The sequence below is a fragment of the Coenobita brevimanus genome, chromosome 38, assembly GCF_032717465.1.
Source record: "Coenobita brevimanus isolate Jiangsu-jjx chromosome 38, ASM3271746v2, whole genome shotgun sequence".
NCBI classification, from domain to species: Eukaryota; Metazoa; Arthropoda; class Malacostraca; order Decapoda; family Coenobitidae; genus Coenobita; species Coenobita brevimanus.
In genome coordinates this window covers 50,563,694-50,591,686 of record NC_136991.1, presented here as the reverse complement: position 1 = coordinate 50,591,686, position 27,993 = coordinate 50,563,694, and the positions used below count along the sequence as shown (strand labels likewise).

General features: G+C 41.4%; 2 protein-coding genes across 2 annotated transcripts in view; one reads left to right on the top strand and one right to left on the bottom strand.

Moving 5' to 3' along the window:
* Positions 1-9,322, bottom strand: part of LOC145396594 (rifampicin phosphotransferase-like) — a 45,433-nt gene extending 36,111 nt beyond the window's left edge. The window contains exon 1 of the mRNA XM_080269969.1: positions 9,263-9,322. Coding sequence (XP_080126095.1) covers positions 9,263-9,322 — 60 coding nt within the window. The remainder of the gene's footprint in view (positions 1-9,262) is intronic.
* On the top strand, positions 10-27,882 carry Dp1 (satellite-binding protein 1 Dp1). Its single transcript, XM_080269908.1, has 20 exons — positions 10-94; positions 9,749-9,952; positions 11,677-11,790; positions 12,472-12,717; positions 13,708-13,887; positions 14,086-14,301; positions 15,805-15,988; positions 16,299-16,429; positions 17,334-17,479; positions 17,850-17,997; positions 18,231-18,387; positions 19,233-19,408; positions 19,649-19,780; positions 20,497-20,643; positions 20,965-21,060; positions 21,380-21,526; positions 22,076-22,273; positions 22,504-23,421; positions 24,395-24,664; positions 25,512-27,882. The coding sequence occupies exons 2-20, from the start codon at positions 9,776-9,778 to the stop codon at positions 25,641-25,643; spliced, it is 3,915 nt and encodes a 1,304-aa protein (XP_080126034.1). The 5' UTR covers positions 10-94; positions 9,749-9,775; the 3' UTR covers positions 25,644-27,882.
* Positions 27,883-27,993: the final 111 nt, after the last annotated feature.

Below are 27,993 nucleotides of genomic sequence, written 5' to 3'. Positions count from 1 at the left end.
TGCCTTTCTCCTCACCCCCACAGAACCACCCTCAAAGTGGAGCACCTCAGGCCTTGCGGTATTCTCTAGGACGGACCCTTAGGAATACAGTACAGTAAGTAGAACAAATTGGGCAGGGAAAATGGTGGTGGTGGTAGGGTTGTTGGTGTGCCACGTCCCCCAGCCAGGCCTCTTATTTTTTTTTTTTTTTTCCCTCACCCTGTCCCTCCCCTGTATACCCCTTGACCCTGCGTAAGCTCCCCATTTTCATCCATCCCAGCCATATATGTGTAAATAGTAAGAGTCCGTGGTTTCGGGAGTGGCAAGCTGAATGTGGCCAGCTGTTATGATAAATGCAGCGGGCGTTAAGTACTAATGGCTCACATAATGTGTGGATAAAGGATAATATTTTACAGCTTAAGGCTTGCTGCATCAGACGTAACAGCTGGTAGGTTAGACTAGCCTTAAATATGGCTGGTCTCCTGTCGTAACCGTGTAAGTCGTAACATATTTTTACGTGTATTCATTCCACCATCTGGCCGTTTTATTTGGCCTTGGGAAAGCTCTTTGGCAGAGGAGTTCCATGAAGGCCGTTCCAACCCCATTCTTTGCAAGGATTCACCAGAGTAAGTGTCTGGAGGTGTACTCGGTTTACTCAAACTTGGCCTAAAATTGCCATCTCTGTCTCTAGTACTGGGTTGTAGAATAGATTAATGATAGAATGTGAACTTAGTGACCAAGAAGTGCTGTAGAAAGGGTGTGGAACTCTGATACTGTATTTATACTACAGAACTGTGTGCAGTAAGCTACCAAAGGCCAAGAATCTGGGCCAAGTTAAAGTAAATGAACAATAGTGAGAATATATCGTACTATAAATGATGGCCTTGGTGTGAAAGTGTCATTGGGTGGGTGTGCTGCTCACCACCACGGTGACTCAGTAAACATCATCGACTGCGAAGCTGCTAGCCGTTAGCACCAGGGTTCAAATCCTGGTGTAGGCAGCCTTAGTCACTTGATTCAGATGTCCATCCATCCTTTGTGGGTTTGTAGGTAAAATGAGTACGTAGGGTGAGGTAACTGTGTCGATCTGTATAATGCAGGGGCCATGTATCCCAGGATATTGAGTGAATAAACCACCACAGACTCAAAGGTGTATGTTACGGAGATGAGTACCATGGCTAAGCACCTCTTGCCATCTGTCCCCACCTTTGCCCAACCTTATTGTTTATCAGTAGAGATAGAATTGTCCTTGTCCTGAATGTAGTTGTGACCATTCCATATGCATCAAGCATGGCTCAGACCCAAGGGGATGGTTAGATTATTGTGCTGGTGTATTTTCACTTTAAGTGGAAGGTGCAAATTAGTTTACTATGAGTTATTCCTGTTGTGAAAAAAAAAAAAAAGGAAAGTGCTACTACAACCAGTACATAATAAGGTAGAACAACAACAGTAGCTATATTGATATCAACTGTCATTCACCATGATGGAATAAGACATGCCAGTTGTGTCACCATAATAGTGTCATTTGTCATAGCACTAGCCAGTTGTATTGCTGGGATTTCTCTGAAGTAGAGGGAGGGGGAGGAAAGTTTTTGATGTTTCATGAAAACCAAGATAAAATCTCTTGCAAGCTGTTCTGATGACCTAGCCTTCCTGTATATGAAAGTTGCTTGTCTGTGGAAGGTTACTTTCTAGACAGGGAGGCAGTCGTGAACCTCACCTGTCAGCCCAAAGCATGATGAAACCTGACCAGATTTAATGAAGTTTGTGAAATGTACAATAAATGTTAACCAGAATTATCAGTCTCTGGGTATACTGTACTTTATAATCTATACAGTACTGTAGACCATGTCCAGCTGTTGTACAGGGCTGATTTCTTCTTTGATTTAAGAAATTGAGTTATGATCAGCAAAATAATTGCAGGTAATGAGTTAAGATTGGCATAATACTTGACATAGCCCTGATGTTTTGTTGTAGTGGATACTTAAAATCAAGTCTTTAATTATCAAGAACATAGAGGATGGAAGTAATGCGAGTATAAGTGGCTGGGGAATGGCTGGGAGAAGGAGGGAGGTGAGAAGACAGGAAGAAATCAGTTGGATAGAAGTTGTGGAAGCAATGAAGAAAGTTAAATCGGGGAAAGCCCCAGGAATTGATGGAGTGTGTGGTGAAATGCTGAAGCATGGGGGAGAGATAGTAGTAGAATGGATGTGGAAGATGTGCAGATTGGCCTGGGAGGAAGGTAGAGTCCCGGAGGATTGGAAGTCAGGTATAATTATTCCCTTGTACAAAGGAAAAGGGGAAAAAGAAGTGTGTGGTAATCATAGGGGCATTTGTCTTCTTAGTATAATAGGAAAAGTGTATGGTAGGATACTTATAGATAGAGTTAGAGAAAGAACAGAGAAATTAGTTGGAGAAGAACAGGGAGGCTTTAGGAAGGGAAGAGGTTGTGTAGATCAGATATTCATTCTTAGATCTTTAGTGGAAAAGTTTCTAGAGAAGGGAAAGAAGTTGTATGCGGCTTTCATGGATTTGGAGAAAGCATATGACAGGGTGGATAGACAAGGATTGTGGAAAGTGTTAAGAATAAATGGAGTAGATGGGAAGTTGTTGAATGCTGTGAAGAGTATGTACGATGGTGCGAAGGCTGCAGTGCGTGTGGATGGTGAACTAAGTGAATTTTTCTCTTTGAAAGTTGGGTTGAAACAGGGATGTGTCATGTCTCCATGGTTGTTCAATCTGTACATGGATGGGGTAATAAAAGAGGTACAAGGTAGGGTAGTGGATGTTGGAGTGGCCCTGGTGAGAGAGGATAGTGTTTGGAAACTCCCTGTACTGTTGTTTGCAGATGATACTGTGTTGTTGAGTGAAGACGAAGGGGAGCTGCAAGGCTTGGTGGATGAGTTTGAGAGAGTGTGTAAGAAACGGAACCTAAAGGTGAATGTAGGGAAGAGTAAAGTGATGGTCTTTGAGAGAGGTGAAGTTAGTGAATGTACAGCGAGGTTAGATGGTGAGGAATTGGAAAATGTGAGTACGTTTAAGTATTTGGGTAGTGTGATGAGTAAGGATGGAGGTTTGGAGGGTGAAGTGCTTGAAAGGGTACAGCAGGGAAGAAAGGTTGCTGGTTCCTTGAAAGCAGTGATAAGAAACAGGGAAGTGAGCATGGAAGTGAAAAAGTTACTACATGACAGTATTGTGATACCAACTCTAACGTACGGAAGTGAAGCTTGGACATTGTTGGAAGGACACAAGTCAAGAGTGAGAGCAGTGGAAATGAGTTATTTAAGAGGAGCCTGTGGAGTCACGTGGAGAGACAGGCTGACGAATGAGGATATAAAGGAGCGTTGTGGTGTGGATGTGGATGTGATAGGAAGCGTTATGAGGAACACACTGAGGTGGTTTGGCCATGTGGAGAGGATGGAGGGTGAAAGACTGACGAAGAGAGTGTATGTGAGTGAGGTGGAGGGGGGAAGAGGGAGGGGGAGGCCGAGGATGAGATGGAAGGATGGGGTGGAGAGGTATATGAGAGAGGGGGGTGTGAGTTGGGAGCAGGGCAGTGAAATGGCGGGGGACAGGGCGACTTGGAGGCGATTTGTTTGTGGCCACCCCAAACGGGATTGAGGCGTCTGGCAATAGATAGACTTTGATAATTAGTGTTCGATAATTTACATAACAGTACTAGTAGGAAACGTATTTATTTCCTTTTACTAGGCTATTAGCAAGAACGGTGAAATTTCAAGAGAAACATCTAGTCATATTCTGAGCTGGTGAAGAGGCTTACTGGAACCTCCTCCTTAATGACATACTCTGCATAATGCACTTCTTGTTCTCTCTTATCCTTTTAGCTATGCCATTTTATCATCTACACAGATTACATAAATAGCATTCAAGAATTTATTATGTATCAGAAACCGAAAAAGCTGGCAATGAAGAGGCTTTAGGGAGCCTCCTTTGCTGAGAATACAGGCCCTAGATACAGTATCTCAGTTGGTTGTATAACATCAGGTGGATGATTTATGGGAGAGCATTTAAACATTTCCTTTTGAAAATTGCCTTTAAAAAATGTGCCATACCGGGTGCATATTGTGGAGAATGACTAAAGTTGTATAGGTGCTGGGAATATTGTGTTTGGATGTCAGATTCATGCAGTGTGTCTAAGGTACATTCGTGTTGATTTTATGCATGTTGCTACTTACTGAATTTATGCTCAGAAGGGGGAGACCTAGAATGCAATTAGAGGGATGAGGTGAAGAAACATAGAGTTAAGGGGATGTGATTGGAGAGAGAGTAGCCTAATGGCATGGAGGCAGTGCATTAGTGGCCACCCCTTCTGGGTTTAAACCACCAGACCATAATAATCGTTTGTATAGTACCTCTAACATCTGAAGCCACAAGCTAGTTTCGTTTGTCATCATCAGCTTCCCCTATCACCTTAATTGCAACTTGACTCTTGGTATTGTTTGCCTTAAAATGAAGTTGCTGTCATTTGCTTTTGCACCCCAAAGCAGCAGGTTACGGGTAGCAATCATTATATTCCAGGTGTGCTTAACATTACTTACTTTTGAAGTATAGTACTGTACAGTGTTTGACAAGTGTGTTAAATGTTGGTGGACATGACCTTCGGATTCTTTAGTTGATAACTTGGGTAGATTTTCATTGTTTTGTATGGGCTGAAGGATATCAAGCATAGTGTCTAAGGTGAGAATTAAAGGACATCAAGGTTACTTCTGCTGGGTTGGATTTTATTTTGCTCTTAAATATACCTTCTGTTCTCTATGCCGTACAAGTAAAATGTCCCCCCCCCCCCCACCCAAAAAAAAAAATTATCAGTTTCCCTCATTATCCTAGCTTTCCATGGTTTAAAAATTGGCTTCCCCCCCCCCCTCAAAAGTGCCTGTTTATATAGTTTTGCCACTAATTTAACATCATATTTCCTGATCTGTAGCTAAAGTGCTTGATGCATTGTTAGGGGTTTTGAATTTTAAGATGAAGCAGGTAGCCATCATCATGAACACCCTGCTCCTTCCCAAGAACCTAACAGCAGGGGAATGCCATGACAAAGCCACCTCTGTTGTCCTCGCACACCTTTCTTTCTCAGTCATCCCGCTTCCTCTCCCTTTTTCTTGGCTTAGTGAAAGTATACATGCCATGCTTCTCCTGGGACAGTTAAAAGATAAGATGGATGTATGAATACGTTACTGGTTAAATCCCATTAAATTGTTTTTGCAATCTTTTTATTCTTCTTTGTGATTCTGGTTGTTTGCTGTTCATAAGCGTATTTTACCAGTGTAAGATTAGATACATCATTGTGTACCTATATTAGATTTACACATACAGTTGATGGTAATGTAAGATTTTGTTATTTCTGAACCATGCACTGTCATGGCATTGTGCCAGAATTTTTTCGGTGGTTATGTCTTGACCTACATTGCATAAGGAGGAGAAAGTAGTGTAAATGAGATTGGAGGAATGTACAGTCAAACACAAGAGTCCGTTTGCCTCTCCTGCCTCTACCTGCTGAATTCATAAATGCTGGAATGTGACAGTGAACAAAGGTGCATTATTGTCATCCATCCGTGAATTATATTTTAGTATTTATTTTTGTCCGCTACATTTTACATGCATCCCTCTGTGAAATATGCTTCATTGTGCACTGCACGTCACTTAAGCATCTCTGACTCCAGTAGAGGCAAATGTTCTCTTCTGTATTTGTACAGTGGTGGGACAATGTAGGTGAGGTGTAGGCTGTTCTGTTGGATTAGGAACCGTGCTGGAGGAGACTGTAAGAAGCAGAAGCAAGGAGAGGGAAGAGGAGATCAATGTGTACCTCTAGTTCATCCACTTTAACTTGGCTGTATTTCCATTTTTTTTCTCCATGTAACTCGATTGCAGAATTGGTCTTCGATATGGCCCCATTCATTTCAACATTTTTTCCAGACTAGCACCATAATCTAATGTTAGTCCCTTGTTACAGCTAAGCATTCGAGACAGAGAGATGGTGGTTTTATTCCTGTAGTTCTCGTACAACATTTTGTTCTAGATTTTCATCCTTTGCTAGCTTATTTAGGAGCTAATTAGCAGAGAAAGACAATGTTATGGCTGTACATTCTTTACATAGCCATTTATTCATGGCTAGCATCATATTTTACTATAGATCCAGTATAATAACATAGGACTGAAGATGGGGGGATTACATTTTTAGGACAAGTTAAGGTTGTATAGTTAAAATGAACTGATTATAGTCGGGTAGAGATGTACGAGACTTAAACATATGCCACATCAGCACTTCCATGTTCAGATAAATAATGCTGACTTGGCACTTCTCCCCCCCCACACCATACCCCCAGATGGTTTTTCTGTCTGTATCTGTTGTCTGATGCCTCATTCTGTGATGGATGGCCTTGACAGTGATTTCTCCAGTCATTTATGTGTGTTTAATAAAGGTCCCAGTTTTCATGATAAACCATCTTCCCTAATACTCACCGTGTGTCTCCCTCCCTTTTATACTCGGATAATATCCAACTGTATGCTTCTGGTCCCTATCTTGAATTGTTTGTATCCCTATTCAGTATTTATCTCATATTTTAGTCCAGTACTGTATTCACCCCACCCCTGCCTTTCCCTTACACAACTACCTGCTTAGCACCATAGGTACAAAATCCACTTCATAACTTCTTTGATCACCTTTCACCATCACCCCATATTTTCATCAACCAGTTTTGTTTCATTCCTCTTCTGCATTATTGTCCTCCATTGTATATAATTTAGCACATCCTTAACCCACTGATCACAGGGACATCATTTTAATTTTATTGAGGACATTCTATGAAACTTCTATTCAGTGTAGGACAGTCTTTTAAACAACAAGGGTTATATATAGTCTTAGTAAGTCCTTTCAGTATGAGAGGCCTTTCTTAAATGTACTAAAATTATCTAATGGCAGGAGTAGTAAACTAAAGTTAATTCTGGGTAACTGTATTAGTGTCAGTAAAGGAAGCTAGCCTGGTAACTATATTGGAAAAGGAAACTAATTTTAAAGTACGAATAGTTCACAATTGAGGAGCTGTATTGATAACAGGCACCAACATGGGTAGAGCTGTAGATTGTTGGTGTACTGTGCATATAATAGGTATGATGTGGTGCTAAGTACACTAATAATGAGATGGGGGAAGTATGATGAAATCCTTTGTGGTGTGATGGGGAAAATGTGTTGGAATCCCATGTGATTTAATGAGGAAAGTATGTTGAAATCCCAAGCTGCACAAAAAATTTTTAATTCTTGTCACAACCAGATGATCCAGCTTTGAGAGGGTACCTGGTAGTAAAGAGTTAGTGAAGGTTTTATTTAACTCTTGCAGCTAGTAAAATCTGTCCTAAGCTGAATAAAATTATCAATAGGCTAATTAGGAAGAAATAAAGGAACAATACATTCAGCATGTTAATAACTACTGGTAAGCAATGTTGGGTCTGGTTAGTACTTGGATGGGTGACCGCCTGGGAACACCAGATGCTGTTGGCATCCCTACGTGTCAAGTGGGGTTGGAGGAGGATTAGTGCCCCTCCCTGTAAAACAATTAACTCTAATCCCTTGGCCACCCCATTTGGGATACATGGCGTCTGGCAATGGATGGATGGATGGACTTCATAGATGCTAGTAAAAGCTGATAACCCCATGATGTAATAGAGGTAACTTTTTTTTTAATAGACCAGTCATACCGAAGGGGTTAGGAACAATTTTTTTTATTTTTTTTTATTTTTAATAGGCCAGTCATAGTGAAGGGGTTAGGAACAATTTTCATTTACCATTTAACTGTGCTGATGAGGGATGCCTTCACATGGTGGCACCAGTACAAATGAGCAATTCTTCTGCCCGGTTATGCAAATGTCCCTCATCTCCTTCCTTGCTCCTAAAAGGAGGAAGGTAGGCTGCAGGAAGAGGGCAACTAACCTGCAGTCCACTGGGTTTAATGTTTCAAGTTAATTTGGGGCTGTAACTACCACTACTACCACTTCCAGATAATTTGTTTGGCTTTGGACAGCTCCTTGGCAGTGAAGGGTTACCAAGGGCTGTATCTAACACCTGTAGCTCTAAAAATCGCTGAGCTGGGTATATTCCTTTGAAGGTAGTGTAGTGAGAATAAACTATAAAAATAGCACAGGTACATGATTGTATTGGAGAGTTTAAGCAGAGAATATGATTTGACATGAAAGGGGTGGGTGGGAGGATCACTGTGAAAGGGATAATATGTGACAATCAGCTCACTGGCCTGGTGAGGTATAGTAATAGGCTATTCCAGTGATAAGCCACTCCACTACTGATATCCCTTGACATACTTGAGCTGTTGCTGACAGTTTTGACAGCTGTTCCAGTTATTATAGAATGCAGTCAGTTTCTTCTCGATGGGAATGTACAACTCCAAATACACATGTACTAAATTGTGGTTGCATGAAATTTGATAGGTGTTTAGGAATGAGCCTCCTTGTTTACTGGTCATATCAGCTCTCCTCTCTAACTACTGTACACTTGATCATCTAAGCTGAGAGGAGTAGGGGATGATTGTCTGGTTTGTAGTTTGTAACTGTAACTGCTGTATTGTTATTAGTCTTTCAACATGGATTGACACTATACTTTTTTTTTTTCTTTCTTTCTTTCTTTTTAAGGTATTTTGTATATTGATATAAATACTACATACTGCAGTTTGTAATGTTTTTGTGCATACTTACAGGACATTTGTATAACAGGTTAACACCGTAGCACAATTATGTTTATGCCTCCACATGAAGGCATCTCTCTCCAGCACTGATGGGATTAATGAAGGATATAATTATCTAACTTACCCAGTTGAAAAAGGTTCCCCAGAGCTAAATAATACCATTAGTAGGTAGCAAGACTGAAACGATTGCATCAGGTAATCGAAGAAGTAAAACGAAAGATGGAGAAGAATCTTGTGGTTGGTAAAAAGGAGGAAGATAAGAAGCCAGAGATAAGGCTGGACTGGCCAGACACCGCTTATAGAATTGGTTACATTTGATAGCTATGTATGGAGTAGCAAGGTTTTGTTTATTTACTCTTTTCTTTCAGTAGTCCTTGTTAAGTACAGTACAGGTAGTGGAAAATTGATTTATGATGATGAACTCTAATTTGGGAGGAGATGTGGCCCATGAAGGGTGTAAATCCTTGAGGCAATTAAGGTTATTGCACATATACTTCCACTCGGGAGATAAGCAATGGGTCATTCTTAATTGTTTGTATTGAATGATCTAGCTCCTGGCTGCTGTGTACCAATGGGGCACACTTGAGAGACTTTTCTTGGTCTTTAATAGGCTCTAATTGTAGACTCATGCCGTATTGAAAGTTTTTGATATAGCTGTGCCCCTTTTAAAAAAATAATGCAGTTATGAAAAAGGGAAACACAGCAATACATGGCAAAAAATTAATAAAGCCGGAGAAGGATCTTTTGAAGTAGTGTTAAGGATGTCTGGTGCTGTTGTTGGAATTACTAAGGCTTTATCTGACCACCAGCTCTAACAGTCCATCTTAAACTGAATGGAGTCATCATTGTACAGAAAAAAAAAAAAAAAGAGGGACTTCCCAGGGTGTTAAAATTAACCTCTTGAATTTGGTTTTGTGCATTTTGTTATATTTTGCTGCTACCAGATGATTTTATTCAGCTTATGAGAGGCTGGAACCAAAAGTTGTTAATTTATGAAGATGAGAAAAATTGTTTTGAAAGTTTAATTAATCAGGTTCTGTCGTTGTTCTCCCCAGTGTTACTGTAACGACTTGGCGAGTACCATGGACCCCACCCCCCTGCAGCAGACAGTGATGGAGCCCCAGCCGACCTCCGCCCCCCAGGAGGCCGACATCCCCCCTAGCACCCCCGCAGCTGCACCGGCAGCCCCCCCTGCCGATGCCCAGCCCCCAACCTCTCCCAAAGCTGACCAGGCCTATGAGCCACTCAGTTATGACGAGGTAGATCAGTGTGTTATTTCTTTGCTGAGTTGGTTTGGTTTCATATGATGGAAGTGGATCACTCAGAGATTATGTCATGGTTACATGATATTGATTGAGCTTTCGATACGAGGTAGAAATGGATCTCATTACTTACTAGTTCAGTTGACTCATCTGTCTAACCACAAGTGGCCATTAACTGATGTGAAAGAGGTAAGAGGTCCTAGAGTAAATGCCCTCTAGTTTTGTGTGCAAATTTAATACAGAATTATACTTTTGTGGGTTTTGATTTCATTTCATTAAACATTTTACATTTGTTGGATTTGTTAAGTAGATTCATGTTACAATATATATCAAAGGAAGTTATTGGTCGGAGTAAAATATGCTAATGGTACTCTTAGATGATGCGATCATGTGGGGTGAATAGGGTTATGAAGAGGGTGGTGAACAGGGTATATACGGTATGAGTGAGCTTGAAAGTGGAAGGAGGCAAAGGATACCATTGGATATTTTCTGTGAGTATATGAGAAAATGTGGTTAAGAAGTAATGGATATGAAGGAATTGATGAGAGGAAGAATTGGTTGGATGTTTGGAAATAAACATGACAAAGATTACACTTTTTGTTTGTTAGCATAACAGTTTTGTCTCAGGGGTTATGAAGAATATCTGTGGATGGTTTGTCTGTGAAGGAGGTGATCCTTTTGAGAGTATGAATTTTGAATAAATAGCTGTATGGCTAATTGCCCTTAGCAGGCAGTTGATGGCTCTGTTTGTGTGTGCTTACTTGTGCACACAGCCTATCTTATTTATTGATGGGAAAAGGATGGTGCTGAAGAGGGGCACCGTCATGTGGTAGCAGTGATATGACTGGGTAACTGCTTCCTGGTCATAAAGATGCTCTTCATTTCTCTCTCTATCCCCCTGGAGAAGGATGGACAGTCTGCAGTATACTGGTTTCACATTTAGATAGGCCCAGGGTTGGAACTACTACTGCTGCTAGGGTTTGGATGGTGCTGGTGATTTTTGCCTATCTCTTTCAGTAAACCTGGTACTGCAGTATATTTTTTGCAATATCAGTGAAGTGTGTTGAGGTGGAAGGTGAAGGGCTAGGTATCATCTGCACAGCTGGTCCTTGGGTGCAGATGTGGTCTCAATTTATGGCCGTATGTTTGTGGTATGGTGTGTTATTTGAACTTAGTCAGATCTCCACTTACCTAATTTATTGGCATTTGAACCTAATTGGATCTCCACTTTCATAATTTATAGCATCATGAATTTAGTGCCTGAGAATGTAAGTGGCAAGAATGAAAATGTGAAGGCAACAGGTTTTAATGAAGCATATGCTGAGGTGGTTCTTTGTAGGGAAGGGAGGGGAATGAAATGCTATTGGAAATATGCCAGAAAGCCATTCCTTATCTGTTGATGCTTTTGCTGATAGAACCATAAATGAAGAGTAAAATTCTATAGAATGTATATTGATAACACTCACATAGAAAGACTGAGTTTCATATGGGTAGTCTTCACTTCAGATAGGGAAGTTTTCCAAAATATACAGATAAACAAGCCTTAAAATTATAAATAGGGCTAATGTTGTAGATGAATATTTACTTAATTCTCATTTCCACTAATTTAATCAAGCAGTTAGTCCTGACTAATTAACTTATAACTGGTATGTTAAGTTCATGGTTTTACAGTACTCTGTATGTTTTTTTTTTTGATAATTTCACTCATTCCCCTTCAACAGCTGTTCCCAGCCCTTCCCAATGCAGGTCTTACCCCAGCCCCAAAGGCTGATGCCCCACGAGACACCTGGAGCCAACATAGTGATATGCGCATTGCGTCCTCGGTCATCACCCAGGTCAGTCATACTGGTACCTCATATACTTCTGATGACCCAAGAATGCTAGGTAGTGTGTGTTAAGGATGTCAGTAAATGAGGGAGGGATACAGTGAAGATGTTTTCACTTTGCAGTACATTATTAAGAAATACTGTATGTAAGGGATATGGTACAGTACATGATAGGTACCTCATACTGCTGTTATGCAAAAAATAATTTTTGTACATAGAGTCAGTAGCATAATTAGTAGCCTGTGGTACAAATGTGTATATTGTATGATTAGTTGTTTCTTTTAGTGAATTGCAATAACCTGTGTAAATAAATAAGGAAGAGTGAATTGCCCAGCAGGATGGACTGGAGGGATATTATCTACTGACTGCCATTCTATTTATCATTATATTTTGTTAGTAGAGTCAGTTTAGAGTTCTGTGTCACTAGATGGATTGGTACATATTTACAGATGTTAGTAATTTACTGGTGCTGGAAGGGGATTCCATCATGTGGTGCCACCAGTATAGCTGGGTGGTGTTGTCTGCTTGGATAAATGCCTCCCTAGTCCTCTCTACATTACCCAAGAGGAGGAGGATGAGCCGCGGAAGAGAATCAAGATCATCCTGTAGTCCACTAGCTTCACATTGCAGATGAATGTGGAAATGCAGCAGCAACCACTGTATTAATCTTGGTGATGGCTTTTATGACAGGTGTTCCGTGTACCTTACGAGGAGCGTGCCAAGATTGACGGTAACAACCAGTTTGGAGAGAATGCATCCTCTCGCATCTGTTCTGACATCACGAGTCGTACCGGCGCTCACATCGAGATTTCCTCGGCCAAGGACCAGAGTCTGACCTTCCTTGTGACCGGCAAGAGTGATGCAGTGTCCCGAGCACGACGCTATGTTCTGGAGAAGTTTCAGACTCAGGCATCACATGTTATCAGGATTCCAAAGGTATTCAGATAGACAGATTGTTTAATTCCTTGTATTTATTTATTTCATTGTTTTATAGTGATTGCCCATGGGGGAGAGGAGCTTATGTTTTATCCTTCCTTTTGCCATCAACATTGTCCTGGCAGATTTTTCCCACCCAAGGATGAGGTGAGGGATAGCTTAGGATGAAAGAAAATGGAAAACTAGTAGAGAAAATAACCAGCAGGTAGGCAGTATAATAGGCCACACTCTCGATAAGAATAACCTTGGAGATGAAAATAAATTAACATGTATAAATATTAATTCTCAAACCTAACAGCAGTTGGCAAAGAGTAATGAGCCTATATTTTCATTCTTCTGTATCCTGCTAATGCATATCCTCCTCTTGGTAGCTTCCTAATGAACTGAATATAAGAGTCAAATGTACTCAGTCTGCACACCTGTCTCTTGTGCTCCACTTGTCTACATCATTAGTATTCCTTCGTCTGTCTTCTGCCAATTTGAATACTTCCTGCTGATCATTGCTAGCTAAGAGAGCATATAATAGTGTAAAATAAACCCCCAGAAATCCTTCTTGGGCACCACATTTGTTATTTTGATAGTTTTCTCTGTCTCTTTGTATTCCTTCCTCCTGCCAAGAAGGATAGATGTTGAGTTTTCTTTGTCACTTTGTATTCCTTCCTCCTGCCAACAAGGAAAGATGCTGAAAAATTGAAATACCCATGTTCACCTGTATAATGGTGCTGGAGAGGTGCCTTCATGTGGTGACACAGGTATAACTAGATGGTGGAGCTGCCTTGTTACATTAACATCCATTAACTCCTGTCCATCTCTCGAGAGGACGATGGTGGAGAGTCAGAGAAGGGCAACCCAGTCTGCAGTCCACCGGCTTCACATTTCAGATGAACCTGGGGCTGCAGCTACTACTGCTGCCTAACAGTTCAAGCTAAACATGGCTTACACCCTGTATTTATTATTTACTTATTTGTTTGTTTATTTTGCCTTCAACAGGACCACCACCGCTTTATCTTGGGCAAAAAGGGCAAGAAGCTACAGGAACTGGAACTGGCCACGTCAACCAAGATCCAGGTTCCCAACTCCAAGGATTCTTCAGAAGAGATTGCTGTAGTTGGCACTCGAGACAGCATTGAGAAGGCTATGCATGAGATTCAGCTGATATCGGATGAACAGGTAAAGGAGCATGGTTTGGAAGAATGCTATGCACATATGGAAAAGTTATCTTAATAGGGAAATGTAGCCTTGATGACTGTAGTAGTTAGACATAGCCTTCAGTAACCCCTCAAGACAGTAGACCCTCCCTGCAGTGAATAAAATAATGTGAAGGGTTCAAGTTGTATTATGATAATGAAAGAGTTTCCATGTCCTCAGAGCAAGCAAGCCTATGAGAAGCTGGAGATCCCCAAGCAATTCCACCCCTTCGTGTGTGGCGCGAACAACGAGAAGATCCATGCAATGATGGCCGAAAACAATGTCCGTATCAATGTTCCCCCTCCCAGCGTCTTGAAGAACGAGATCACCATTGCTGGGGAGAAGGAGGGGGTTTTGAGATGCAAGGAGGCCATACTCAAGTGTCATAAGGAGATGGTGAGTATTATTATTGCTGTTGTTGCTCTTGGTGTGACCTTAGGTTCATCTGAAAGGTGAACCCATTCAACTGCTGGGTGAAGCTGCCCTTCTGTAGTCCCTCCACCTCTTTTAGGGGATTGGAGGACAACTTTGTATAACCGGGCAGCTCCACAGCCCAGTCATACTGGATGCCACCACATGAAGGCATCCCTCACCAGCACCAAATGTTAGGCATAATTTTGCTAGGTAGTAACATAGTGTGGTAGTGGTGTATTGAGGTAGTGTGGTAGTGGTGTATTGAGGTAGTGTGGTAGTGGTGTATTGAGGTAGTGTGGTAGTGGTGTATTGAGGTAGTGGAATGAATAAAGAGAAGTACAACTTTGGAGGTTATTTGAAGATATTCACCAGAAGGCTTCTTAGTTGGGGTGGATAAAGAAAATTATTTTGAGGTGATACAAAGTTTCATGTGCCAGTGAGTCGATGAGATGGAGCTTGAGGAAAATGTTGATGGAGAAAGACCATTCTAAAATGTCAGGACCAACTTGCCTAGCCCCGGGCTCCTACACTTCTTGTGGGGCAATGTAAGATTGGATGATGGATGGATGGAGAATGGAAAAGTATATTACCAAGAAAGAAGGATCTAAAGTTGCAATGAATTGTTTATAATTTTGTAATTCAGATGTTTATTTTGTTTGCTTTAAGGATTTTAATGATGTTAGATTAATATATTTTCTGAATTTTGGTGGGATAGATATGGTGAATTATCTGGTTTCTCAGTTTTGTTGAGTATTTTGAAGGTAAATGAGGGAGTGTTATATATATAATAGTATTGCAAAGTATTACTTGAACTCGGACACATTATATTTTATACCAGGCTTCTCTTACCATGCAGCACTGGCCATCAAGGTTCTGAGAACCATGGGAAAAAGTCAGACTTGTCACTTGATAGTCTCAGATTCAATGCCTTGGTGGTATTGTGGAGTATTTTGTTGAGTATATTACCAATAACTTGCCCAGCCCCGGACTTTGATGCTCCTCATGGGGCAACGTAGGGTTGGATGATGGATGGATGGATGGATATTTGCATCATCCATAAATTGGGTTGCCGATTAGATACTGTTCTCCTCCAACCTCTGGGTAAAGTTTGAGGTAAAATATACTGTATACTTATCGTCAAAGGTGGAACCAGAAATACGCCAAAGTTTTTCGGAATTGTCGAAGTGAGTACGATGTGGTGGGAAAGACCTATATACAAATTTTCCATTCCCATGTATAACACTTCACTTCCACTCCTCCAGCTGATTTCTCATGTGTTGTGGAGACACCTCAGTCTTTATCAGTATCTACCATACAGCCTTTATTCATTTCCTACCCCAGATGCCACATCCATGTCCACACTAACCAACTGAGCCATCCCCGCAACACATCAGACACCTCCAGTGCGTGTCTAGTGGAGTGCTGTGTACATTCCACTCTGTTTATTGTGGGCCATTAAATGTGGAAAAATTTTTCTTTCTGCAGGAGCAAAAATGCCAGATGGTGTCAGTGGAGGTGCGAAAGTCCCAGCACAAGTATGTGATTGGTCCTCGTGGATCCAATATTGCCGAGATTCTTCATGAGACTGGGGTGTCTGTTGAGATGCCTTCCCCAGATTCCACCACTGAGACCATCACCCTTCGTGGACCCCAGGACAAGCTTGGACAAGGTGCACACTGGCACTGTTTGGATTTTGCCCACCTGTTGTAGTGTTGAAGATAAATGTTTATGTATACAGTTATGTAAAGTAAGGGTGGATTTTTATGCTTCTGAGGTGGCGTCGGGATTCCAGGGACTTGAATGGTTAGTGAGAGTGCAGCCCATGAACTTGGGAAGACTGGTTAGTTTATCATTGTTTTTTTTTAGTCTCCTGGACCTTACCTGACCCCATCTTTGAGTGGGAAAAGAAGTATAGATAATCATGATTATTTTTATTTTTATCCTGAAATATGATAGAGACATTGGCATTCCTCCCACAGCACTGACACTGGTATATGCCAAGGCCAATAGTGTGGTAACTGCTGATGTTGAAGCTCCCACCTGGCTTCACAAGTTTATCATTGGTCGTAAAGGTGCCAACATCAGGCAGATCACCCAGGATCTCCCAAAAGTAAGACATCATTTACAAAGAATGTTATTGTTTCTCATAAGGTCACCCATGTGTACAACAGTCTCCACTTGTCTACTACAGGGGGTGGCATAAAGGAGGTCTTTTGTGACACTGATGTATATATGTTTACACCTTATGTTTACTATGTTGGAACAATACCAGTACAGTAGCCAAACCACAGTAGATGTGACACTGACACAAATACACTGGTGCCACAAAAGACCCATGCACACCACCTCTTTAGTACTTACAAGTCCCTGCAATTTGACCTGTATCCATATTGACGAGTGAATGCAGCTTGAATTAATGGTATAGTACTGAATGAATGTCACAGTCTGGCCAAAGTTAGCCAGAGTCGGTCATTATTGGTCATTTGAAATATAATCCAGCTTCTCATAATGTGCTGGTACTGTATGTGATGTCACTGTTCTTATATACAAACATACAGTATACTTTCAGATCACTTCAACTTTGAAACTGCCAGTGTTAAGCAGTGTCCTGTTTAACAAACACCTACTTCCAGACCACTTACACATTTAACCTCTAAGCACAGGGTTGTATTTTTTATTTTGTTTTTCACACCTCCTGGTGACTATTCAGCATTAAACAGACTTGTTGCAGTGAAGAAGTTAAGTACAGCCTTCATTAATCCCTTCTAGAAGAGGTGTGTCTAAAATATACTTGAAAGACCTCATTCAGATTCAAGAGGTTCAAACAGCCAGTGTTAACCAATACTTGTTTGCAATGTCAAGCCCATTGTTATGCTTTCACCTTTCTCAATTAATGCATGAAAGTTCTGCTTCCTGTTAGGTTCATGTGGAATTCTACTTGTATGCAATATTAAGTCCTGTAATCAAGCTTTATCCATTCTTGACTAATGCCTGAAAACTCTACTTCCTGTTAGGTTCATGTGGAGTTCACTGACAAGCAGGGTGGGATCAAGCTCGAAGGGCCTCCTGAAGAAGTTGATATTGCCCGGGAGAAGTTGGAGACCATGATTGCCGAGATGAAGAGCAAACTTACTTATGATCAAATCACTGTTGACCCCAAGTAAGCAGTACTGATTTTTATTTACTGTAATTGAGCTAGTTTATTGTATTGTTCCATGTCAACCTCTGTTGTTCAGGGTGCATCTTCAGCAAAATCAGGTCATCTAGTGGTAAGCAGAATTAAATTGTTGTCATTGTACTGAAGGAATTAAATGTAATGTCTGGGTTGTCCTGAGTATGCTATACATCGCTGTTTCTGTGGGTAGCCTCCATGTCAAGAGGTCTTCCCTAAACTGAATGGTTTGATAAAGATGGAATAGTGGTTAGTGGCACTGGTCATTATATGCATGCCAAGGAGTTCAGTAAAAAAGATAAATAAATAAAAATAACTTATGTTTTGCTTTTTACATAGTAGTGTTCTATCGCTTCAGATTTTACAAGCACATCATTGGGAAGAGTGGCTCCAACATCAACCGTATCAGGAATGACACTGGTGTGCTGATCAACATCTCAGAGGCTGACGGCAGCAATCTTATTCGACTAGAGGGCAGCCCTGAAGGAGTTGCTCAGGCCAGGAAGGTATGTGCATGATAGAAGAAATATATGGATATACTGTAATAGATTCTCAGATTGACAAACTTCTTGAAACAGCATTTTTGGCAAACAGTGAAGAAATAAAGGTATATAGTGATCATCACCTTCATTTTTTTCTCATCTGAGGATGGGAATATGCTGTCGAATTTTTATATTTATTCAACTAAAAAATAGTGATATTGCTGTCCACAACTGTACTGAATTTATTTTTGGTGCAGGAGCTGGAGGAACTGGTGACAAAGATGGAGAATGAGAAGGAACGTGACATCATCATTGAGCAGCGTTTCCATCGTACCATCATTGGCACAAAGGGGGATAAGATTAAGGAGATCAGGGACCGATTTAACCAAGTCCAGATTTCATTCCCAGATCCAGGTAAGAATGTTTGAAAAACCAAAATTTTCCATGACACTTAGAAAGTCTGTATCTATCTGTTTATTGCTAGACACCTTAATCCCATGATGGGTGGCCACAAACTTGCCTTCATGTCATCCAGTCCCCCACCATTTCACTGTCCTGCTCCCAGCTCACACCCCCTTCTCTCGTATACCTCCACTCCATCCCTCCATCTCATCCTTGGCCACCCCCTCCCTTTCCCCCCCTCCACCTCACTCACGTACACCCTCCTTGTTAGTCTCGCACTCTCCATCCTCCCCACGTTACCAAACCGCCTCAGTGTATTTCTCCTAATGCTTTCTATCACATCCTCATCCACACCACAGTGCTCCTTCACTTCCTCATTTGTCAGTCTCTCTCCATGCAACTCCAGTAATACCAGTCTGCAGTAACATATGCCATGGTTTTATTTGTTTATATTTATTTATATTATTTTGTAAGTACCAAGCTGCTTTTGAGACATTCTGATTTAATGGTAGATTTTTTATGTTGGAGACAGCCATGCTTTGCACAGTGTTCTAGAGAAGGGAATGATCTGTCAAGGCTGCTTTTGATGCTGAAGAGGGATTCCTTTACACAGTGGTGCTGCCATAGCTGTTGTCATTTTCTTTTCCTGTTTCTATACACTATCCACCTCATTTGGCTGTGGATAAATGAGTTAGACTGTTGTGGCGATGAATAGTTGATCAGTTTCACCAGACAGTCCTTTGGTAGTTAACCCCGTACATTTTGTCCTGTCGAACCGTACTCTCTGAACTGTACCGCACTTTACCCTTAAGTGGGAAAAGTGATGAGAATGATGCCTAATGTTTATACTTTTTTAGGAGAGCAGTCTGACGTTGTAAAGATCCGTGGTCCAAAGGATGATGTGGACCATTGCTATGGATACATGAAGAAGCTGTTGAGGGAGCTGATCGAGTCCAATTACCAGGTTAAAGTGTCCATCTACCGGCAGTTCCACAAGTTCATCATCGGCAAGGGTGGTTCAAACATCAACAAGGTTATTATTCTGTCATTGTATAAGTCACTCTTCACCAGTTTTCTAAGTGACTTTGGTAGACCATTACATAACTGTATAATGATAATAACTATAATAATAATAATTGGTAATAATAATGCAGTTATGTCTTGAAAATTGGAGAATTCCTTTTGATATCCAATATAACAATGACACGCCTGGAATAATGTTCATATATTAAAGTATTTTGTTGAGTAATTCATACCATAATCCATTGGATAGATCCGTGAGGAGACTGGAACTAGGATTGACCTTCCTTCTGAAGGTCAGAACAGCGATGAAATCACCATCACAGGGAAGAAGGAGAACTGTGAGAAGGCCCGGGAACGCATTCAAAAAATACAGGATGAGCTGGTAGGTTTCTTCACTTCAAATAGGATGAGTGTGTGAGGAAGAGAGGTATGTAAGTTAGTGGGGCCAGGGGACTGACGAGAGATCGACCTGGCTGGATGAATGCTGTGAGAAGTGCATGATCAGGGATTTGGCACCCCTTTTTAATGTGACAGCATCCGGATTGACTGTCAGATACACGTATGTGAAGCTACAGAATGTGGTTAATGTTTCTGGCAGATCAGATAGAGCCAGGATTCCGAGGGCTTGAATGATGAGTGAATGGAAGCGTGGCCTATTGGATTGGCAAACTTAGGCTGTCCGGACGTTGCTACTCCTCACCCTGCCCTAAGGTGGGAGTGGACATCCTGATGATATATATACAGTATTATAACTCTCATTTTAAATGTCTGGACCAGCTGCCTAGCCCCGGGCTCCTACGCTCCTCATGGGGCGATGTAGGATTGGATGATGGATGGATGGATATATTATATATATTTATATATATATATATATATATATATATATATATATATATATATAATAAGTAGTTTTGCAGAAAAATTGCATGTTCTGTTCCTAAGTTTGTTGTTAATGTGCCAGTTTCCACCAGTTTTCAGTTCCACTTTAAGGGGGGGTGGGGATTAGAACATCCATCACTTAAAACAAGAACTGTCTGTGTAGGGACATTCTGTAACCTTATCAGTATGAAAATCTCATTCCATTGTTTGCCATCTCAGGCCAGCATTGTGGAGGTGGACATCATCATCCCGGCAAAGTTCCACAACTCTATGATCGGCGCCGGTGGGAAGCTGATCCAGAGTGTTAGTGAGGAGTGTGGTGGAGTTGCCATTAAGTTCCCACCACCAGAGAAGAGCTCAGATAAGGTAATATTTATTATTTCTTTTCCCTCCTTTTTTTTTCTCTCCATCCCTCCCTGTCTCTCCCTTCTCCTACTCCTCCATCCTCCATCCCTCTTCCCCCTGTGCCCACTAAATTAGTTCAGATTGAGCAATATATATAAATGAATTCACTCCTTGAATTAGTGTAAAATGTTATTTTTCTAGTTAGCCAAGGTACTTCTTGGACTATATAGTCTTTGAGATAATGTAATGAAAGTGAATAATTGACAACCAGGTCTGTTTAAAGGTGAAATATTGGGTTTTGCATTCATCAACACTAATTTGGGGTTCATTGTGATTGCCTAGGTGACCATCCGTGGACCCAAGGAGGACGTGCACAAAGCTAAACAGATGTTGGTGGAGCTGAGCAATGAGAAGCAGCTGGCTAGTTACACCACTGAGGTCAGTCCTTTCCTCAGTCTTTATTTTTATCCATGGCAGTTGAAGGGTTGTTGATTTGTAATGAATGTACTAATGTTAACTGTAAGCCACTTTAGGAAAGCTATATATATACAGTACAGTAGGTGCATTTACATTGCAGTGTATAATCATCAAATAAGCTTGTCTAGATATGTAGATGCCATTATTCTTAATCTTGACTGAGTAGCCATGCAGCAGCTCCAACGCTCTTGCCAGGTGGTGTTTTGAAACATTGTTGAGGAATTACAATGTTTGTCTGTCAGGATTGTAACTTTAAATCTGCCTCTTTCCCTCCCATCAGGTGCGCGCCAGACAGCAGCATCACCGTTTCCTGATTGGCCGCAATGGTGCCAACATTCGCAAGATCAGGGATGCTACCGGTGCCCGCATCATCTTCCCCACTGATAAGGATGAGGATAGGGAGCTCATCACTATCATTGGGAAGAAGGTAAGAACTGTTAGGGCTCGTTTTTGGATTTTAACTTTACTCTCGTTTTCTCCATTCCGTATTTCTTTGAGTGTGTTTCTTTTCCCGGGTCCGTACTGGTGTTCCTTTTGAGTTTTTCCTGATTTTTCAACCTGACATTAGTTTTTCATACCGGGTAGGCCTACAGTATACTGTATCAATTTCTTTATTTTTTTTATTTGATGGGGATAGTAAGAACCTTTTCAGTGGTTACCTTGCTACATACTATAGCTTAATCCCCAACAGGTGATTGAAATAGACTAGCCATGTATCCTTGAATAAACTGTACTGTAGTCTGCCTTGGTTCTGTTTTCATTCCATCCCCTCTCCACTGTCATTCATCGTCTCATTTTTCCTCCCCCTCTGTTGTCATTCTTCCACACACATTCGCTTATCCCCTCCACTGTCATTCTCCTCTCACATTCCCACGCCCCCTCTGTTTTCATTCCTCCTTCACAGCTTTTCTAATCCTTGTGGTGTATCTCGGCTCATACTCCAACCTTCTCTTCCCTTCATCCCTTTTCCCCTCAGGATGCCATTGCCAAGGCTAAGGAGCAGTTGGAAGCCACAATCAGGGAGCTGGATCTGATTGTGGAGGACACGATGACTGTTGACCCACGCCACCACCGACACTTTGTGACGCGACGTGGGGAGGTGCTGCGTCAGATAGCAGACCAGTACGGTGGAGTCACTGTGTCCTTCCCTAGATCTGGGGTGCAAGGGGACAAGGTTAGATCTCATTGTACTTGTTTGTACCTTCAGAAAAATGCTGGCTGTCATATTTCTTGCATTTTTTAAGTGTTCATGCCGATCATCGTATTTCTTGTCTTTTTAAGTGTTTTGCAATATTGTGTGTAAATACTGTACAGGTGGATAGCATAGATCTAAGTGTAATATAAAATTGTTTTGTGTTTCTACAACTTCCTCAGGTCATACTCAGGTGATCTTTTCTTTTCCAGGTTACTCTGAAGGGTGCAAAGGAGTGTGTAGAAGGAGCAAAAACAAGGATTCAGGAGATTGTACGAGACCTTGAAGAAATGGTGCAGCTAGAGGTGGTGATTCCCCAGCGTTACCACCGCACGGTGATGGGGGCACGTGGCAGCAAAGTGCAGGCCATTACCACACAGTTTGACGTCCAGGTGAAATTCCCGGAAAAAGACGCTGGCATGGGACACACGGTGAATGGGGAGGAGGAGCCACAAGTCAATGGTGAGGGAGAGGATGGGGAAGGAGCCCCCCCTGCACGGCCCCAGGATATTGTGCGGATCATGGGTAAGAAGGACCAGTGTGAAGGTGCAAGAGATGCCTTGCTGGCTTTGGTGCCAGTGGTACTAGAGGAGCAGGTTTCCTTCAGACACCACCGTTTCATTATTGGACAGAAGGGTGAGAATGTGCGGAGCATGATGACTGAATATGATGTCAATATCCAAGTGCCACCAGCTCAGGAGCAGAGCGATATTATCCGCATCACTGGCCCTCCTGCCAATGCTGAGCGTGCCAGGGAAGCCTTGAGGGAGAAAGTAAGGCAGCTAGAAGAGGAGGAGCTTGATCGCAAAGCCCGCTCCTTCCAGCTTCGCATAGAGGTGGACCCTGAATATCACCCGAAGATCATTGGAAAGCGCGGGGCCGTCATCACCAAGATCCGGGAAAAGCATGAAGTCAATATCCAGTTCCCTCCTCGTGGTGACCCTGAGGAGAATATCATCACCATTACCGGGTATGAACGCAATGTCAACTTGGCCAAAGATGACATCCTGGCCATCACTGGTGACCTGGACAAGATGGTGCGTGAAACTGTGGAGATTGACAGCCGCATCCACTCACGCTTGATCGGCAGTCGAGGCCGTGCCATCAGGAAGGTCATGGAAGAATATAAGGTGAGGTTTGATTACATGCAGTACAGTTGCCCATATGTGAGAATTTGTGTAGAATCTAGTATCCTTTTTGTAATGTTTGGTAAATAACATATGGCTAATTTGCACTTACCCAGGAAGGGACATATTTAAGGAAGACTGTTAAGTTTCTACTGCACTTACTGCAGCCAAAGATAGATGATAGCATAACCATCCAGCCAGAAGCCACAATTATTAGGTTTATTCAGTTCTTACCTAAAATTGGAGTGAGGATTATTCAGTAAAGTAAACCTACTTTTGAGGTGGTAGTAGTAGTAGTTGTTCCCTAGGCAGTCTGGCCAAACAGCCCCGAGTCTCTTAGGAAGGCCATGGCCGAGACCGGGCTTTCCCACAGAGCTCTCAAAGAGTGTATGTTGTGTTGTTGGAGTGGGTGATTGTGTGCAATGCAGTCTTCCATAATGTGCTTAATAGTATGGTGTGCTGTGTTGCATCCCGGACAAGCATCAGCGACGGAGTCATCCAGGCTCTTCTAGTAGCTTAAGAGGGCTGGATGGCCAGGTGGACCCTGTCCTCATGAGGAAGATAGGATTCAGAAGGGTGGATGTCAGGAGGCCGTGCATGCAGCTGTGTGTGGTCTTTAAGTGACTGAATGGAGCGGCGAGTGATCTGAGTGTGGATATGCTTCTGGAAGCTGGTCTGAGGTGGGCGAGGGGGGAGAGATGACAGTATTTGTGTATGGTATCGTGTGCTGGGTGTTGTTTTGATGTTCCTTGGTGTGGGTGGATGTGCTGCCATGTACTGTAGAGGATGTTGTGGGTTTGTGGAGGCTGCAGCAAGAAACTGGGTGCCTCTCATGTCTAGTTTATTACTGTAGTTTAAATACAGTATCACTTAACTACAGTAGTAGGTTGGGTGGATGTATCTTGGGCTGAATAAAGCCTACAAAGCCATGTAAATATCCATTACATTCAAAATCTGTTCATGTCAAATCCACTAGGTCGAGATCAAATTCCCTCGTGGAGATGACGACCCCAACCTGGTAACCATCATGGGGGCCCCAGAGAATGTGGAGGAGTGTCGTGACCATCTGCTGAACTTGTCCGAGGAGTACATGCAGGATATTGTGGAACGCGAGGACATGGAGCAGTATCTAAATCCCCGCAACCAACAAGCACCCCAGTCATTCTACTCCAATGCCAGTGGCAGCCCCACCTCACCAACCCAAGCTGGAAATGACGTGGGTGGTGGTGCACAGAGGAAGAATGAGGTAAATCCAAGTGTTTGCAGTGAACTTGTTACTATAGGTCATTCATTGTAACTAGGTAGAGGTTTTCATTCTTTTATAGTATTTTACATAGCTCAGTTGCAGCATAAAAGTATGGCTCACCATCATTACCATACATTCTCTTCATTACCAGCATCGTATGGTATTCTGTTGTTAATTTTTTGTTGCAGTTCAGCATTCAAGATGGATAAGGGACAATTTTATGCCTAGTTAAAGTGAACAAAGTAATGTTTTACTTGCAGTAGCTTAATCAACACAGTACAGTTAGTGTAATGCTTCATGTAACCCTGAAACGGAGGTATTGAGGCATTGATATGAAAGAGAAGGTGGGAGCATGTCTGTACACCAGGACATTCATGAAGGGTATGTTCCTAAAACACTTGCAGAAGTTGAAACTCTCAAATAAGTTTTTTGTGGTGTTTGGTAACCTTGTCTTGATCTCAGTAGTAGTCATACCTTTGACAAGTGCTACCTAGCACAGGGTGACTAGATTGGTAAATTTATAGTTGACAGTGACCATTTAGCATGTAAAGTGCATCAGTAAAGAAGAAATATGAAAATGTGATGATGGTTAGACCTGTAATACAGATCCAGGGCTCTTTAGATAAATAATGTGCAAAGTAGTGTTTGACTCAGTTCATTGGACATGTTATTGATAAATCTCACTTTTATGCTTTCTCACTTCTTGTATCTGCATCCTACCTTTCCAGAATTTTAGTTGGAAGAAAGGTCAGCAGGTTGATGATGGTAGTGATAGTTTCTTCCACTGAATATAATAAACAGAATCAAGATTTTTAAATGTGTGTTATGAATGTTTACCTCTTTACAGCAGGGCTTTGTGGTGAGTGGAGCCCCATGGACCCAGGAGGCCCCGAACATGGACTCTTCAGAGGACTTCCCTTCTATGGGTACCCGGGCTGTGCCGAACCTGGCCCCAACCACCTGGGGTCCACGCCGTTAGAAGTCAGAGCACTGAAGAGGCAGGAGGGGCTGGAGGAGGCAAGGAGAGGATTCTTGGAGAGGTGGACACTAGAAGAGATGGATGCAGTTGTAGTGGCTGATACGGCTTCATGTGGTGGTTTATCATTGTTAACAGTAATAAGATAAATGAAGATAAATAAGATAGGCAAATAGGAACCTTGTTTACATGTTGACAGTAACGGGATAAATGAGATGGATAAATGGGGCCCTTGTTTGTCTGTGTATAGCACGTCTGGTTATAAAACTTTCCATTTCCTTGCCAACTTTGTGATGGTAAAGCATTGAGAATTAGTAGTTTGCCCTTCTTCTCCATGCCCTGTCCTGCCTTCCAAGACCCAACCTTACCCTACTCTACCTAACACCAGGACTCATTCTCTTCCTGTGTAAGGGGACAGCCACCAGGCTTACTACAGTACTATGCATAGGAGTTTATCATTAAGACTGGACAATGGTTTGCTGCATACACTGATACTCTTCCATTTCAGTACAATACATGAACAGTTTCTTTTGTGTTCTGTTCCAGATCAATTTTTTTTTTTTTTTCTACGGTATGATGGTGGTTTGTTGACAAATCCTAATTTTATATTTGTTGATCCGTGAAAATTAACATTTATTATTTTATCAGTTACAATTGATATTACTATAGTTATTTCAGATATATTATTCAGAATTTTAAAGCTTAGGATTAACTCTGCCAATTCATATTCATTTTTAATTGTACAGTATGTGCAATGGTGTAGGGTCAGAGAATTTAGCTGTACAACCGTAATAACAAGTTATTGAATTGCCTTCTGCACTGGACAAGTTTGATTGGGGGATCATTCCTGTCTGGTTATATCATTTATATACTTTTTTTTTATATTTTTTTTTATTTTTTTTTTTTAATCAACTGAAGCTGTGTGGTGTTTAGGGGGGGCATGTTTTTCATGGATTACCACTTCCACCTAGAATCCCATTTTGTTAATACAGTACATCACATTTTGGGAACAGAGAAATCACACCATATCAAGACCAGGACTCAATAACATCGACCACAGAAATCCAAAGAAAAATTAAACTTTTAAAAAGACAAAAAAATCGCCCTGGATTTCAGAGTCCTGGCCAGATCTAACAAAAAAGTCATTCAATGGACCTCCCTCACTGTCTTGCTGCATGTTGACGACCCCTGACCTGCTCTGGCCAACGCTAATTGGAAACATTCACCCATAAGAGAAATTTATGCTACAAAGTGCGTTGATTTTTTTTTTTTTTTTTTTTTTTTTTTTTAATTCTGTGCCCAGTCTTCCTAGTGAGAGGAACACCGCTAAATGTAATCAGACAAAGGCCCTGGATGAAAATTATGTTTCCTTGGAAGTTTGTTGGTAAGATTATATATATGTATATATATATACCATATATGTATATATATAGTATATATATATATTTACGTAACATGTATATTTACGATGTATATATACTCTAGATTTTTCTCCCTATCAAGATTTTATACATAATCACTTTTCCTTTTCACCTGTCATTATTTTTCCTTCTTTTACAATATCAGTCGTTATTTGATGTCACTGAGGTGTCAAATGAAGGCTAGTATTCTCATCAGCTGAGCAGGTATACTATTATCTCTTCCTTGGGGATTTATTTTGCTTATGACACCATAATACTCTCCTGTATGCTGTTTGTCATATTGAGATAGATTACATGCATAACGTACGAAAACTTACAGAAGATTAGTTATGTACCATGTAATAAATGTAAAGGTAGAGGTGACACTATTTTCCTGTATGCTGTTTAAGCCTTATCCATGCCAAGAGAGTGCACAACATACAAGGGATTATTAATACACCATATGCAGAAATGAAATAAAGAAGAGATAATAGAAGGACAGGAATACAAGCTAAGACTGCACCAACGCCACCACCTCTCTCTCACTATGGGCTCAGCCTTTTAAATCCAGGGTCTAATGGAAGGGCTAACAAATCTTATTAATAAACCATTGTGAAAAAATGTAAAAAAAAAAAAAACTTTGAAAAGATGTTTGTTATAATTTTTTGTTACTTTGATAGGTATTATTACAGTTGTTACTCTGCTGTACTATTATATATTTTGTGTATTCCAAGACAAAGAGGTGAGGTTGCAAGCTGTCCGTAGCACCTTCAAGGGTCGTGTGGCCGCCAGTATAAAGTGCTGCTAACTGTGGTTTTCACTTAATAAAACATATATTGGTACCATCTTTCTCCTTACCCTATTACTGAACCCAACTTCTTGCCATCCTACAGTAGGCAAGAGACCTGGATGAAGATGATAACCCCTCCTTATCCATCATTCTTGTAGTACCA